The 16888-nt window shown below is 46.0% G+C and overlaps 2 protein-coding genes across 2 annotated transcripts; one reads left to right on the top strand and one right to left on the bottom strand.

Moving 5' to 3' along the window:
* Window positions 1–638: 638 nt before the first annotated feature.
* Window positions 639–12803, bottom strand: abhd8a (abhydrolase domain containing 8a). Its single transcript, XM_027017416.3, has 5 exons — window positions 12334–12803; window positions 7339–8106; window positions 6508–6678; window positions 5863–6079; window positions 639–1693 (listed from the first exon to the last, which is right to left on the bottom strand). Exons 2-5 carry the CDS (start codon window positions 8091–8093, stop codon window positions 1469–1471), a joined length of 1368 nt encoding a protein of 455 aa, XP_026873217.2. The 5' UTR covers window positions 8094–8106; window positions 12334–12803; the 3' UTR covers window positions 639–1468.
* Window positions 12478–16792, top strand: LOC145659900 (uncharacterized). The gene is made up of 2 exons (XM_081723352.1): window positions 12478–12596; window positions 14411–16792. Exons 1-2 carry the CDS (start codon window positions 12553–12555, stop codon window positions 14826–14828), a joined length of 462 nt encoding a protein of 153 aa, XP_081579478.1. The 5' UTR covers window positions 12478–12552; the 3' UTR covers window positions 14829–16792.
* The last annotated feature ends 96 nt before the right edge of the window (window positions 16793–16888 follow it).

The raw sequence follows: 16888 nt of genomic DNA, 5'->3' as shown, positions 1-16888 counted from the left end.
AGGCGTTCCTGCGGATCAGCCCGGGCCGACTAATGCGGCGCTCTCTCGCGCTGCACTGCAGTGCCGCGGCTGCGTGAGACGGACGCGCGTGCGGCGCGCCCGCGCTCCTCCGGAAAAGAGCCGTTAACGCCGGGCCTCCGGTCTTTCCTGCCGCGCGCACATTATACCCTTCCGCGGCGTCGTCACGGCAACCCGCGCCTCGGAGGAGGCTTGCTCGGTGCCCTCTGTCAGCCGCGCGGTTTCCGTATTGCTTTCCCGAAGCCACGCACCGCAGCGAGGCGTAATTATGCAGACGGAGCGTCGCGTCTGACTGTCGTAATGGATGTTAGGCGTTTGCTGTCGGGGATGCTGTTTACAATATGCCTTTAAACAATATTCCCATTTCAGAAGACATTTGTGAGTATACTGATATCTGCGGGTTATGCGTAACAGTCCGGTACAGTGCTAGCTTATTTCCTGTTTTATGTCAGCACCAAAGCCGTATCAGCGTCACCGTAGCAACAGTATCTTAACCTCCCCTCTTCCTCCCCTCTTCCTCCCCTCAGCAGAGCGCCTGCCCCTGTCTCCTAATTCCTGGTTGCTAGGCGACGGGAGAGCGCGTCCAGTGGCACGAAATATACTGCTCGTTTCACACACAGTCACATAGCTTCTGTTTAAAGAAAACATAAGATTTATTCAATGAAAAATATATGTTGTTGTAGTATATATCTATTGTTATATATTTATCCTGACATTCTTATATCAAACGTCGTATTCTTAAGCCTCGGGTATTCGAGGAGGATGGTTATTCATTTAAAATGAATATGTTTGCTGGAAGTGCTCTTTTTCCTTTCGGAGTCCCTACTGGCTCTGCGGGCGTGTTACATGGGAAGACAGTATCACTGGATTTTTTTTTTTTTCCCCCCTTCAGCATGATTAATAGGAATAGTTAGTTCTGAACAGATAACAGCGTTCAACAAAGGCCTGTATAAGTAGACGACACACTAGCTGTGGCTTGCACCTGCCTCTACCCACACCAACGTGTGTTTGCATCACAGCAGAACAAACCTCACACTCACAAGCACGCCGTCGAGCACGGGGAACAGCCTCCCCCGCAGTCCGGCCCAGGTCGGCCTGGACCTCAAACCAGTCACGGTTTCGTCCGCTGACGGACACCTCTGGTCTTTTTGTTTACACACCACAATAAGGAAAGATAATTGTCTGAAGGTAACAGAGAGATATGCCACAGGGATGGAATAAACCGTCATTTCTGGTCTGAAATCGGGTTTAAGCGTTCCTTTCCTTTATTTAAACCTCTGGCCAGTCTGGACAGGTTCTCGCCTTCAGGACCTTTCTGGCTGACTTGGTGCAGCACATGTGACACCTCCAAACTCCAGCTCTCAGTCAGGACGACCGCTCCGTCTCACACAGCCTGCCTGTCAACAGCCTTCCGAGTGATTTACCCAACAGAAATGTCCATCCTCCTTGCTTATTTGTTCAGGGATTTGCTGGCTTTGGCTGTCCCAACGGCTTCTTCAGCTGTGCCCTCCGTAGTCACGGCGGGCCGATCGACGGTCGCCTTGGAGACCGTGCCGGAGATGTCTGGTTCCCAGAGGAAGAACTCGTGCAGGAGTGTGTTCACCGTTTCAGGGCATTCCATCATGACCATGTGACTGCCCTCTTCAATTACCTTCAGGAAGGCAAAAAGGAGAATCTGGAAACAAACAGAATTCCTGTTAAAACACTGTAAACATCACGGCTCTAATAGTTTTATTTCAGGAAAACAATTCCTGTTAAAACACTGTAAACATCACGGCTCTAATAGTTTTATTTCAGGAAAACAATTCCTGTTAAAACACTGTAAACATCACAGCTCTAATAGTTTTATTTCAGGAAAACAATTCCTTTTAAAACACTGTAAAAACCACAGCAATAATAGTTTTATTTCAGGAAAGAGGCGGATTCGGTTGTATCGCAACATGCTTCTACCTTACAAGGTTGGTTCACAAATGTTTTGCAAAGGAACGCAAAACATGAATCCCCATGTCCTGTTCCTTTAAGAGCTCAGTATTGATTATATTACTTTTGAATAGTGATTTGCAAAACATGGCAAACAGCAACACTTTCCTTACATTGCTCTTTCATTGATTGATTTTCTTACTAAAAAAAAAAAGAAAAGAATTTTGCTTTGCTGCTAAGCCACTTAGCTACATGATGACAGTTAGCGTCCCTTTTAGCACATCTGCCAGCCAGCTTGTCTTGAACATGCTAACTAAACTGATCTTGGGTCAGTGTTTTTAAAGACAATGCAGTACATCTTCTTGGGCAACTTCTACCTCCAAAATCAATTACAACCACACCCCTGATTTCAGCAGAGGGCTGTGATTGGACAGTGATTACATGTCAATGTATCTCTGTTACCACCTGCGGGAGGGAAACCCTCCAAAAAGGATACTGAAGCCAAATTAAAACAAAACAAAAAAATGTAAATGTAAACCCTTTTTTGCCATTTTGCCCATTTTTGTTTTTCCAGAAAAATATTGTGCAAAAAAAAAAAAAAAAAAGTCAATAGAAATGATACCTACAGCTGCAGTTACATTTACAGACATGAGGCATCTGTAACTTTAAAAAGAAAATTAAAGCATTTTGTCTCATTTCATTTTCATCATTATCATGGTATTTCAATGCCGTAATTTAAATGAAATTGATAACAAAGAAAAGAAAATCAAATCTTGCATGATAGGCTACAAATTACAAATCGAGTGTGTCAGAAGTTCCATACGAGATAACAGTAAGTTTTAAGAGAGTTCAGTAAAATCAGAATAATTTAAACAGACTTCAGACAGTCAGAGGAAGTTCATTCCACCATCTCGTAACCCGTACAGAGGAGAGTCTCTATGGAGCAGTGAGCCTTCAGAAGACAAGAGACCAAACAAGCCCCTGTGTAGCTTCCCAAGAGAGAAAGGCTCACGAGTTGGAAAGAAGAAACCCGCAGTACTGGGTCAGGGTTGAAACAGTCCAGGGCGAGAACTGGACGTCAAAAGTTATTCCAAGGCTGACCAGGGAGTTCTCGAAGGAAACAGTGATGTCATGGTGAGGACCGGTTGAGCTTCAGGTGGTGAAGTCATCCATGAACCAGATGTCAAGCCAGATGCGCATTTCCAGAGCAATAGGCGGCATATCCGACAAAATACAAACGAAAACAAAAAGTGGATCAATTCCATAGCAGGATTCCTGCATAGTGGGAGCAGTGACTGGGTGGGAATTTATACAGCGTTGCAGCAAAGTAATGAGCTGCCCAGCATGACAGTGTGACTGATGCAGCCATCACCACTGAAAAAAATACCCATCAATCCCTTGCCATCAACAAGACAAGCAAACAGAAGAGGAAAAATTAATGAAAAAAAGAAACAATTTGACCGAAGCCATGATAAAACAAGTAGCTTTTCAGAGTTGGAAAGAGCTATGGGGCCTGAAAAGTTTCAAAACTGATTTAGCCACATTTCTGGTTGACAGGTAGCTAATTATCCCTGCTACCTGTCTACAGAAGTACAAAGATAGCAAGATGAACTGGTGGACCTCTACCTCTGTTTTGTAAGTACCACTCCGCTTCAGAGAAGCATCTCGGACCCTCTGCTGGGTTGTTCACGCAGTCTGTGCGAAAACGCTGACCTGTTAAGATGAGCGACGCATTGTTCACGACATGTTGATGTGTGCCCACTGCACGCAAATCCGTCACCCGAAGGCTCGCCACGATTCATTTTCAATGGGCAGTATGGGAAAATGCATGAGGGATTGTGGGACCGCGGGCGGCGCTAACCTGACTCACTGACCAATCAGGCAAAAGCAACATTCCAATGTCCGTGCACAAGGTCTGTAGTGTCTACATAGTTCCGTCTGCACAGCATGGAGGAAAAACTAAAAAGGTTTGTGTGGGTTCCCCATACTGTACGATCCGAATGTGAAGGAAGACAGAGACAAAAGAGAAAAACACACAGCATGTAAGAACGTTCCTAGTGAGTTAAAGTACAGTCAGCACAGGAACGTTTCCAGATCACTGAGAGCAGAGTCCTCTTCTTTCTCCAGTGCATGGTGCAGATAATCTGCAGAGTTTGAGCTCCACATTTATAGCAACTTTGGGCAGGAATGCATGTCATTGGATGCCATTGTAAATAAACAATTAAACTATAAACATTTACTGCCATAGTTCACAGAAATTTTAAAAGGCCTTTTAGAAAAAGGTTGATGAGAGCAGTCTAATTCAGACTTCATTTTGAAATTTATGTGAAAGTCACAATTTTATGACTGCAACATTCATGGGTATGCTATGTTGTAGACAGACACACGCCTAAAACAGCAAGGCACTGTCAAAGGAATATGGAAACCCAAGCAGTTCAAAAACAGATTTTTGACGCCTTGATAATGCGCAAACAACGCGTTGACAACATACGAACAAGACGCGGTCAACACGTTCACAACATGTTAAGAACGGGTAATCGCAGACGTCAATTCCGAATAATTTTTACAGTTATCCAGTTTGGACAAGTGAGTCTCATAAGTTCCCTGATGTGGAGTTAAACCATTTCTCTAACCATAGGGGTTTGCCAGAGGTGCCAAAATGGCGTACCCTTTGCTATGGGAACGAGTTCACCAAAATAATGATGAAAAAATACATATACAAGATATGAAAATGTGTCTTTGTTTTGTCAGGGGTTTAGCTATTGACTAGCTGAGTCTCACTGTTTACTGTTTTTCTTCTTTCTGCAGATGGCCTGTAGCCACAGGTCTCTTTGGTAATAACCTGCTTTTTGGGGAAGTAAATCATAAACTTTTTTTTTTAATTATTGCAATGCATAAATTTTAAGGCATGGTGCTATTTCTTTTTTCAATTTGGTACTTTTACTAAATTTTTACCCAAACTTGATTAAATTAAAAAAATTAAACTTTAAAGTGTGAAAGGAAAAGCAAGCCACAAGTTTTTATTTTGGCAGGATAATTACAATTATAGGATAATTAGTGGCACAGAATTATTGGATTTCCCTTTCATATCATCACAAAACAACAAAGACTCTGGGGTCAAAGAAGGCAATGCACCTCATACTTAGATTTCTTGAGCTGAAAGTGCAACACTGAAATGCAAGGCATCGGTATGGAATGCCTTTAAAGATAGAATGCATCATATCTGACAGAAATGACATGAAAACACAATTCCCTGATTGTTTTTCGGTAAATAAATCCAGAATTTACCAAGAACTGTTTTTATCTTTTGAAAGGTTTGGGACATTTTCTGCACATCACCAAAGGACAAGTAATATAATTTCTGCAGTGTGTCTCAGGATTTTCACCACAGTTTTGCTTTAAGGTTTCACATGGAATCTGCTCCAGATAAATGCTCAATAATTGCTTTTCCGCCCTGTAATTCAAGCACTCTGCTGTTCCCTTGGACAACTTCGAGATCAGTCAAAGCAAGGTGTGGAATTAATTCGATCTGTTAGATAATGTCGACATGTTTAATGTTGGTCATACTTAACCCTCCTCTCCTCTTAGTGCAATAGAGCGCCTTTGTTACAACTAGTACACATCTGCCACTTCTACAGAGATGTGCATAATGCCCCTTCACGAACGATACTCTCATCTCAGCACAGAGATGCGGTTGTTCGCAGCTGTCCTGTCAGCTCGGGAGGGTTAACTGCCACACAATGGCAAAGCCAGAAGAGAAATGCGTTACTGTGGCGTATGCTGTCACCACGTTACGTCTCTACATGACAGTACTGGCTGTGGAGGAGTTAGGGGAACGAGGGCTGAATCATCTGCCCCTGTTATCACTTCACGATCATGTCACTGTTCAAATGGCCCCAAAGTGGCCAGTAGGGGGCGCCGTACCTCGGCCATGCGCTGGTCTTCGTCCATTGGCACAAACTTGTCGTGGAGGCCATGCACCAGCAGGATGGGTGCGGTGAGCTCGGCGTGGTACACCTCGTCGCCCTCGGGCCAGTACTGGCCGCTCATCATGGCACGGAGGACAAACGGCGACACGTTGAAGGCGTTGCCCTCCTTCAGAAGCTGCTTCTCCTTAGCGCCCTGTCTGGCAAAGCCGGCCCTGAGAGAGAGGGATGGATGGAGAGAGAGAGAGAGAGCGAGAGAGAGAGAGAGAGAGAGAGAGAGAGAGAGAAAGAACGGTGGCAGAACGAGAGGACGATGGGGAGGGAGAGAGAGAGATGGAGAGAGAGAGAGAGGGACGAAGAGAGAGAGAGAGAGGCAGAGAAAGTGGAGAGGAGAGAGAGAACGGTGGCAGAACGAGAGGACGATGGGGAGGGAGAGAGAGAGAGAGAGAGAGAGAGAGAGAGAGGCAGACAGTGAAAGTGAGAGGGAGGGAGAAAGTAGAAGAAAAGAGAATAATGTCAAATAATGAACGTGGTACTGCACCAAGGTGTTAAGCTGCGCTAGATAATGGCAGATAAGGATCTATGATCGGAGCAGTGAAGTCTCTGTGTGTAAGCACGCATGCTATGTTGGAGGGGCTCATACTTGAGGAAGCTCCAGGCGAGACAGGGGCCCAGACAGTGCAGCACGCACGAGGGCAGCTGGAAGACAGAGCACAGGCTGGGCTCCAGCGCCGTGGGACCTCCGCCGTTGATCATCACCACCTTGTGCACCTGCTCGGGGTACTCGTGGGCCAGGAACGTGCAGAAGGACACCCTGCGGCACGGGGGACAGGGTTTCCTCGGTGGAAGTCTCATACCATTCATCAAAAAAGGTCTGCGACTGTACTGGGGTCTGTAGTAGGCGACTAAAACATCACACACAGTCAGGCTGCACCAATCAGGAAACGTCTCCACAAGGAGGAGGTTGTCTGTGTCTGCGCATGTTGAGAGCATCACAGAAGGGCCGGCTAGCCGTGCACATCTTTGGGTTAGGGTTAGGATTAGGGTTAGGGTTTGGGTTAGGGTTTGGGTTAGAGTTTGTGTTTGGTTAGGATTAGGGTTGGGGTTGGGGTTTGGGTTTGGGTTTGGGTTTGGGTTTGGGTTGGGGTTTGGGTTAGGGTTTGGGTTAGGGTTTGGGTTAGGGTTTGGGTTTGGATGGAGGGTGTGCACTCCTTCCATGACTAAGCAAGAACTGTAATATCGATGATAGCAATTGTAACCTGCAAATGTTTTACATTAAATGCACAGCGTATTCTAACTGTTATATAGATGTAGAGACTGTCAAAACAGCCAGAAAGTGCACAAGGTTTCCAGAGGCCCAGAAATACAGGAGGTTCCAGATAGAGGCCCTTCATCAGCTTTCTGGTTCTCTTTTGGCCTTCAGAACTGCAGTAATTCTGGAAACCTTATATATATAGAACCTACAGAAGCTTACCCATACGAGTGGCCAATCAGAATGTTGCGCTTGCGAGCATATCTCTTGAATATGGCCCGCAGGTCCTCGGCCAGAGCGTAGAAGGTGTACGCAGCGGCTATGTGGGGCGCCGTGCTGGCCCCGTGGCCTGCTAGATCGGGGGCAATGACCTCATACCCCAGCCTGGAGAAGAAGTCCAGCTGGCGACCCCATATATCCAGCGAGCCGCCCACGCCGTGGATAAAGAAGAGGGCCACGTCGGGGTGCATACCCTTACAGCTGCTGATGCGCCGTTCAGAGTCGATGAGCACCGTGCGCTTGGGTTTCCGCCTGCGGCGTCTGGGCGGGGGCGCGGGCCTCTGCTGGTCCGCGGCGGACGGGTGTGGAGGCACGGGCTTGGGGTCGGGGGAGGACGGGGCGGTGGAGTAATCGGCCAGCTCCACCTCCACGGTGCTGCACGGCTCCACGTCGCCATCGGGACACTGCAGGATCTCCGAGTGCAGGACATCACCCAGGTTCTCAATCACCAGCTGCCCATTGCGGTACACTGTGATCTTGCGCTTGCAGTGGACGCTGGCGCCCAGCTCTGCGGGACGCTCGGACGCGGCGGGACGCTCGGGCAGGATGTGGCGCACACGTAGCACCCGTCCCGGTTTCACCTCCACGAACTCAAAGCCGTCAGCAGGACGGGAGTCCGACGAATCCACAGGCAGGACTGCACTACTGCTCTTACCTGTCAGACAGCACAGGAGGCCCTCAGTGATGCTGGTCAACATGACGTCTGCTTGCCTGGACAAACAAGGAGCAGATATGGTCAGTCTGATCAGAAAACAGCTATACTCAGGAGCTTAAATAATCAGACCCCAAAAAAAAATTTTTTTAGCTTTATCAAAGTTTAGCATTATCCAGTAATAAGCAAATCCAAAATATGGAGTTATACAGGAATGGGATCTTGAAGCCAAAATCAACTTTAAATTCCCCATAAATCCTTTAAATTCAGAATGAGTCTCATCGTGTATCCAAAAAACACGCTTGGTGACAAATATAGTATCAAATATAGTAGTTGTGTTTGCATTGAGCTGTTGCTTAGCAACATGAGCTGTTGTGACATGCTGTAGAGGCACGGAATGGAGGCACAGTGAGATACACAAAAGAGGCAGAGAGGGACCGGTGACGTGCTCGCAGCCTGCGGGCATACACACTTTTACAGGCACAACAGAAAGGCTTTCTGGGAGCTCCGGGTCCGCACTCTCAACCCGGGTTTACGACAGGCAGAGCGCAAGCACTCGGGATGGATTCTTTCTGCCAAGTCTTGCCTTGGTGTCATTTCTATCCTGGGCATTATTAAAACACCCAGCACCAGAACCAGGAGCGGGGGAAGACCGGCCGTTCACCCACAGGGACGATCTCGGATCTCCTTCACACTGGCCGAGTCACAGCAGCTGGTGGGTGGCTTGGCTCAGCGCTGTGGTGTCTGTGGTTGCAAGGCACTCTGGGTCCCATTATGACCCAGACCTTCATCTTAAAAATAGCCCGGTATCTTCCACCATGCCTTCCCTTATGTATTAATACAGAAAGGCTTCCATAGCACATGACTGCCCCAGCGCCAGCTGGTAAAAGGAACGCCGTACTGGGCCAGGATAGGGTCTCTGTAGAGAGCGAATGTATGCCGGCCTGCCATTCTCCAGTCGCAACCCACCAACGCTCGAAGCTGTGTATGAACTGTCCTAGACAGGAGCGTCCAGAAGCAGACACACAAAAGGCCAGACAGAGGTCAGGTGGGACGCCGGCTGAGCAGGCTATGTTTTGGATGTACGCTTGTGTCTCCTGTGTTTCCATCATTCTGTGGTCACAGTCGTAATTCTGTGTGTCGGTCTCTTAGCTCTGAAGTGGTTAGATGCTGTAATGTAATTTCTCATATTGAGATCTCCATTATGGGTCACTTTTATATGGATGGTTGCGAAGTTGCGTTTGCAACTTTTTGCTGCAGTTTAGCTGGAGTTTCACGGGTAGGAAACGTCATACTTTAATAAGACAGGTCCTCCCCAGCCCGGATCAGGTCCACTCGTTACATGTGGCCGTGGATCCACTGTAGCCTACAGGCACGGCTCAAGTCTCCGTAGCCGCACATGTGCCAGTAGACCACAGAGACCGGCCCCCGGGAACACAGGACCGAACGCAGCCCAGCTGGGGCGCTCTGAGCGGCAGACGTAGCTGCAGATCCAGTCAAGCTGCAGCTCTCCAGCAGACCAGTGCGTAGAAGAACCGCATGCTGTCCAAGGCTTCTCTCTCTCTCTCTCTCTCTCTCCCTGGCTCTCTTTCTCCTCTCCTACTCTCTCTCTCCCTCTCTCCCTTCCTCCGTGACTCTCTCCCCCATCCCCCATTTGGCCATCTTCAGAAAAAAACGATATAACACCAGCATCTCGCTTTCCAACCCTGTAATTTCTCCCTCTTTTTCATCCTCTTCCTCCTCCTCCTCCTCCTCTCCCTCCTCCCCCCTCCCTCTCACTCCTCTGGCCTGGTTTTCCCGAGTTCACTCCGAAGCTCCGTACTTTAACGGCACTCTACAGGAGGTTACCACATGCGGATTCTGCAACCTCGAGAGACGTTTTTCCGGAGTAGCTCGCCGCTAAATACTGCGCCCTTCAGGCTCACCGCCTGTCCAGGTCTGCTGGACCCACGGTACACCAGCACAAGCCTGACACTGCACACAGGAAAGTGCTCGCAACAGTCGGATGCAGTAATCGGAGACGATGCCTCGATTTAGAAATACCTGGTTTTCTATCCCGTGGCACTAACAATGTCACTGGGCTTCTGGTGCAGGGAAGGATCCCCCTCGAGGGTTTCAGAGCCCAAATGAAAATGCTTCACCTTGAAACTAGGGGACTGAATGTGTGACCAGTCTACGGGAAGCTTGAGGGTCTCTTAGCAGGGAAGTTGATGTTATAATTTGGGTTCATTTCACTTGCTTGCAACAGAAGGCAGTTTAATTGCAGTTCACATTGTTGTGTAGAACCTTTGTCACGTGACCCATTTATTGAGACATGAGCGGCGTGATCCCAGGTGCTGCACTGTGAGTGTGTTTGGAATTCACATTTACAGACTGTGTGTTCATGCTGCTGAGAGTAGTCACTTCAGAAATGCATCCTGATGCAGGGAGTATAAGGATGAACTCACCCTACTGCACTTTAGCTCACAGCCTCAGTATGATCTCATGGTGAAGCTGATGTTGCCCCAAGCCATCGGTTTAGTCCCCTCAGTCTGTCTCTAGAAACTGTTGTGCATTTTCTTAATTTCCTGCAGCCTGAGGGTTCACTCTAGATGTCTGCACCAGCACCCCCTCCAAGAGCAGAGAGAGAACTGCCAAGCTTTACACAACCACGCCTCACCAAAGCAACGCTTCGCCATGGCAACACTGGGTCACGGCCTTGTTTCATCATGGCCACAGATGGAGTAAATGATATCAGTAAAGCACCAATAAGGGGCCGCAAAACAGTGCCACCGCCACACCTCCCGTAGTTTGGTATGGTAGATGCTAACAGTGGGCATGGAAATGCAGCCAAAGGGGCGTGGCAAATGCCAAGAGTGGGTGTGGTCAATGTTGTTGATCAGGAGCCACAAATGTTGTGGTACCACAATTGGCCTGCAAGTCACCAGAGTGATGGGGCCAGTTTGCACCATAGAGCACAGAGGTTAAGGACCATCGAGCCGTAGGGTGGAGGATGCCAGCAAGCCCAGTGGCACACGTGACATCCCTGAGGAGCGTGAAGGGCAACTGGTCCTTGTAAATGAGACTGCCTGAAGCAGGTACAGTTCACCGCTTCTCCACAGGGAAGCCCATTAAAAGACTGGAGTTCCACACAAATCGATACTGGAAGGAGAGTTGCATAGATGTGGTGAGAGTGAAGGACAGAATCAGGGAGAGAGGTGGAGACAGAGAGGGAGAGAGAGAGAGAGAGAGAGAGAGAGAGAGAGAGAGGGAGGGAGGGAGGGAGGGATAGAGACAGCAAGAGAAGGTTGAGGAGAGGCGAGGCAAAAACACCTGTCAGTCCTGACTCCACAAAACCTGTGAACTTGTGACGCATTTTAGAGACACATAAAAACAAAGATATGATGGCCTGGAATTATACAGGACATTTTCAAGCTCAGCTCTATCTGGGACAATAATTCGATCCTTTAGCCAAGGCCTTGCTTGTAGCATTATATACTTTGGATGGGTCCTACTGTCTTTGTACCGTAAACTTTGGAACATTCATAATAGGTAAATAAATTGATATATTTCAAAGCAAGACACATATATGTGGTATAAAGAATAGTACAGCGTGAAGTCTTTAAAAATGAATACTATAAATACTGACAATCTCCATCATTTCTTTAACTTGCCCTAAGCATTAAGCAAAATAAACCACAGGTTACCACCATAAACTGGCTTTAGTGTTATCAATATCATTCTTTTATTTGATGTCTCTGGTTAACATTTATTCGGGCTAACAGTTCCTCGTGATGTGCGAGGGTAGATATTACGTGGATTAGCAGATACTGACGTGTAATCCTTCAATCTGCAATGCAGAAGAGGCATACGGTCCGGCCTGGCGGATTCAGTCCTGGACTGGACCAGAGTTGTGCTGTAGACTAATATATCACAGTTCTACACCACAACGGATGCACAACTGTTTCGCTTCATTACTGTTGTTCAGCTGACCATATTTATCGCCGAGACAGCGTTTTCCCTAATAAGTTTCGGTAAACAAGTGCACGTCAATGACTCTAATGCATCAGAAAAAGACATTTAGGCGACACAGTCTGTGTCTAGCAGTAGTCTATGATGGCAGTTCGCATATGTGGGTACAGCACACATGTCATTGCTACTGATCGCTTGCTGCGCAACATTTCGCAAACGAGACGGCATTGCTCTGCTGGCAGCGCTGACCCGCAGCGATGCGCGCCTACAGCCCAGTAACGCGCTCTGCGTTTTCTTTATTATAATGAATAATGTGCGGCATTAGGGTGTCTTACCTGGGATGCTGTGGCTTAAAGTGGGGGGTCCCTGGGGTCTTCTTGATCTGCAGAGATGCAGTGGCATTCAATTGGGTTTTTTTTTTAAAAAACAATCTTTCTAATTCGTTGCGTACCACCGGATATTGTAATTTAACCGGAATATGAGAAACAGAAGAGGAACGACTGGCATAGTTTCTGCGCAGGATTCCGGATTCAACTAATCAAACGAAACCGAAGATGGATGCTATCGTTGGTCCTCTGGCATCCACAGAGCGCCCGTGGTGAGTCTCTCGTCAGCATCCCCGCTTTGCAGTGCACACAGGCGGATAAGCGCCAAGCCAATGCCCTTGTTTTCCGCAGCCGGAGGGAACCTTTCTGTCGTTTTTCTTTTTTTTCCTCGCTTGACTGACGCGTAATGAGACGAATTGCATCGGTAGGAGGTACCCAATACGACCCCCCCAGTCCTGTTGCTAAGGTCGTGCGAGAGCACCAAGTGAGTCTGCGCCTCTCTGCACCAAGCGTTATGATGGATGCGCTGTGGTGGCAGACGCTCCAAAACATTCGCTAAAATAATTATGTTTTATGTTTTAATAGGAAGCATGTGTCTAGTGGCTACGCTGCTTACATACACGTAGACAACAATCAAAACAAATATATTTAAAGATTTGTTGAACCTGAATGTAGCAGTCTGTAAAACAGCGTACTCAGTGTGAAAAAAAACAGCTGTTAAAAATAAGCCAAAAAAATAAAGATATCATTTACTTTCTTTCCATTAAAAGCAAACACTGATGCTAAACCATTAGGAAATAAATGACACATGATAAGAGTTTTACGTGTTGGTCAGAATCTTCTCATTCCTTACAGAGTCCGACACTTGCTGTCTTGTCTGTATTTCATCCCCTGAGCTGTCAAATGGATCTAACCTAGTCATACCATAGTAATCAGTTGCCACATCCAGAGAGTGGAATTGTAGCTTTTTAAATTCTAAACAAAAGAAAACATAACAGAAAACATCCATAAGTTGGTTAGTAAGGACAACTATGATCATATGGACAGAGCTGGCAATCAACGAGTGCGCTTCCTTTAAGCCACTACGGGGTCTCCATACGTGTAGTCCTCCTTCATGGCAAGGTTATGCTGCTCCCCTTTACCTCCCTTATACGAGCTGGTGACAATTCAGGCCCAACCTACCTCACCCTGTGGACAAAACGAAAATGACACCCAGTATTACCAAACCTTGTAGTAAGACATGTTCAGAGATGCAAAAACATGGCCAATACCTACTGGGGCCCCGGTTAAGACTAGATGAAGTTAAATGTCAGTCATGTTCAAAAGAATATTATGAAAAATGTTATTTATCAGGGCAGGGAGGTGCTCATAAAAGCTATCCCAGTTGAAAATTCTTCCAGAATAAGTTTTTTTTTGGCTACTTTTAGTTCCATGTCTAAGGTGTGTCAAGGGTGTTTCCCTCCTCTGCCCAGTCTGTTAATACTGCACCTGGATACCTTTAGGGGGTTTCACTGGGTTTGGGTGTGACTGCATTTCAAGATTGATGGTGGATCTTTAATGACACTGAAAACCAATCTGCGTTTCTCTAGATATTTCACAACATATCAATGTTTGGAAAGCACAACAATCTTACTTTTCATTTTATTGTTTTATTTGTATTCATTTTGTATTGTAATTGTGTTTATTTATGTGCTAAATATTTTTTTTTCTATAAATACTATATATATATATATATATATATATATATATATAGAGAGAGAGAGAGAGAGAGAGAGAGAGAGAGAGAGAGAGAGAGAGAGAGAATATATATTCCTCTATGCACCCGTTTTCTGTTTCCTCAGTCTGGACAGAGCACTCTCCACCATTTCACTGTGAGTTATACTGTGTATGACTATGTATGTGACAAAAAAAACAAACTTAAACTTGAACTACTGCCTACTAAATGACTTATTAGAGAACTGGAAGTAAAAAAGGCTCATCCTCCACATGCCCCACTGTGTGTGTGTGTGTGTGTGTGTATGAAGAATTCATGTTAATTTATAATATAATTCATGTGAATTTATAAATTCTCCTTTCACTGCCCTAGGATCCACAGCATTGCAAACCTGCCCAAGACTCTCCCCAAGGAAGACCATGGCATTGCAGACCTGCCCAAAACTCTCCCGAAGGAAGACCGCGGCATTGCAGACCTACCCAAAACTCTCCCCAAGGAAGACCGCGGTATTGCAGACCTGCCCAAATCTCTCCCCAAGGAAGACCGCGGTATTGCAGACCTGCCCAAATCTCTCCCCAAGGAAGACCGCGGCATTGCAGACCTGCCCAAAACTCTCCCCAAGGAAGACCGTGGCATTGCAGACCTGCCCAAAACTCTCCCCAAGGAAGACCGTGGCATTGCAGACCTGCCCAAAACTCTCCCCAGGAGTTGCGGACTATACAGTACTCGATGCTGTCCTCAGCCGCCCCAGCCAGCCCCGGATATGATGTGGTTCATGACGGGGAGGTAATGAGGCTCAGCAAACACGCCTCCAGGCCTCTGGTCACCATAACACCACAACCACTGACCCAGGATGTCAGAATGGTGAGTGATGACCATCAACAGTTCAGAAGTTCAGAAGCACAGTGATTCAGGTCAAAAGTTTAGCGGTAAAAACCTAAAGAAATGTTTTTCACTGTAATTCACTCTAACTCATCCATCACGTTGACATTTATTTCACAATCAACAGGCGTTTCATTGAGATTTGGGCTCCACTGAGAATAAGGGCGGGAGTGCTTGTGCATGTAGCTCACAGGGAGTGTGAAGAGGCGGATTTGTCAGTGCTCACTGAACACTGCGGCACAGATCTCCATATCATATGTGCTTCTGAGGTCGAAGCCTTGCCTGATTGGCCCGTTTTTGTAGATCTCAGCTTTCGTGCGGACTCGTCCGGAAACCTTCCCATAATCCCCCACTTTCCACGCGGTGTAGTTTTCCACGTTGGAACACCACCTGAAGAAGGAGCAAGTCCCGCACTGGTTAAACGGCTCACATCCTGCACACAAACACGTGGGTGCAGCCAGGGCTGATGTCACAGTATGTCCTGACCTTCCTGTTTAACTGGCTAAGAGTGCACATTAATACTTTAATTACACACTTAATATCATTTAATGTAATAAACATATTAATTTCATATCATTAATTAAGCAAACTAAGCATTAAGCTTAATTGTAATTACGCTTTAAGATTAACTGTAATTACATTAATAAATATTAGACACTATAATATTGTAAGTGGGAATACATATAAAGCATTTAAGTATCATTTTAAAAATTAGTTGTTGTTTTTATTTATTTATTTATTTTTGTAGGGGACGCATTATTGAAGAGGTAATAGAAAACCAGTGTATTAATTTCAGTATCAGGGAGACTCCGAGCTTATTTGAGCTTTGGCTTCATAGTTGTTGCAGGTTTCGTCTGGATTGCCCTGCTCGCGTGCGTAAGGGATCTCCTCCCAAACAGGAGCCGGGTAGGCTGCCGGCCACGCGCCTTTCCTTTTGAAGTGTATCCGAACTTAATGAAATCACCAAAGAGTTTCATTGCAGCAAATTAACAAAAAAGAGAGAGAGTATTTTAAAATGGACTTTGGGTGCAGCCAGGATGGGATGGCGATAACAACATGACAACATTGATGTTTGTTGTTCTTACCTTATAAACAGAGGTCTTATATCCTTTACTGGCTTATAACAGGAATGAGATATTTGTCCGATGGCGTTTAATTCTGGATCCAGTGTAAAAATGTCGAAAACAGATGAGAGCCAAAACAAAAACTCTACTAACTGTCGCCATGCCGAAATTCAAGTTCAAGTTCAAGTTCAAGTTTGGTTTATTCGTCACATACATAGTCATACACAGTATAACTCGTAGTGAAATGGTGGAGAGTGCTCTGTCCAAACTGAGGAAAGGAAACAGGGGTGCATAGAGAAAAATATATATATGTAAGATAAATATATATACTCTATGTATGTACAAAATATATTAACAATGTATGTACAATATATGTATATTATGATTATATACACAATGTACAATGTATATGGTTGGGTATATATGTACACAATCTACAGAATGTACAGATCCATTTTGTATAATAACATATCCACAGTTGTTGTGTAACAAGGTAATTGAGTATAAATCTATATATACAGATGTACAGATATACAGTTGTGTTACATGGTGGTGGTGGTCCCCACAGTTTATCAGTTTCCCTGATTCAGGGCCCGAATGGCCTGTGGGAAGAAGCTCCTCTTCAGCCTCTCTGTCTTGGTCTTCAGGGAGAGAAAGCGCCTCCCTGACCTCAACAGAGAGAAGAGTCTATTGTTGGGATGGGTGGGGTCCTTCACAATTTTCCTGGCCTTGGTCTCTCTGTGTGTGCGTTCTCAAGTAAATTATTGCTTGGACGTTGGCAAACAATAAAAATGAATAAACAATGCCCCCTATCTTCTTGGAGTAGAATAGTTGTTCATAAAAGTATGCGTTACATAAAATAGGTAAATTTTAAAAAAAGGATCAAATTGCACTTTACAGTATT

This window comes from Electrophorus electricus, chromosome 11 (assembly GCF_041902795.1).
Source record: "Electrophorus electricus isolate QZ-2024a chromosome 11, ASM4190279v1, whole genome shotgun sequence".
NCBI lineage: Eukaryota > Metazoa > Chordata > Actinopteri > Gymnotiformes > Gymnotidae > Electrophorus > Electrophorus electricus.
This window is presented reverse-complemented; position numbering and strand designations above follow the sequence as displayed.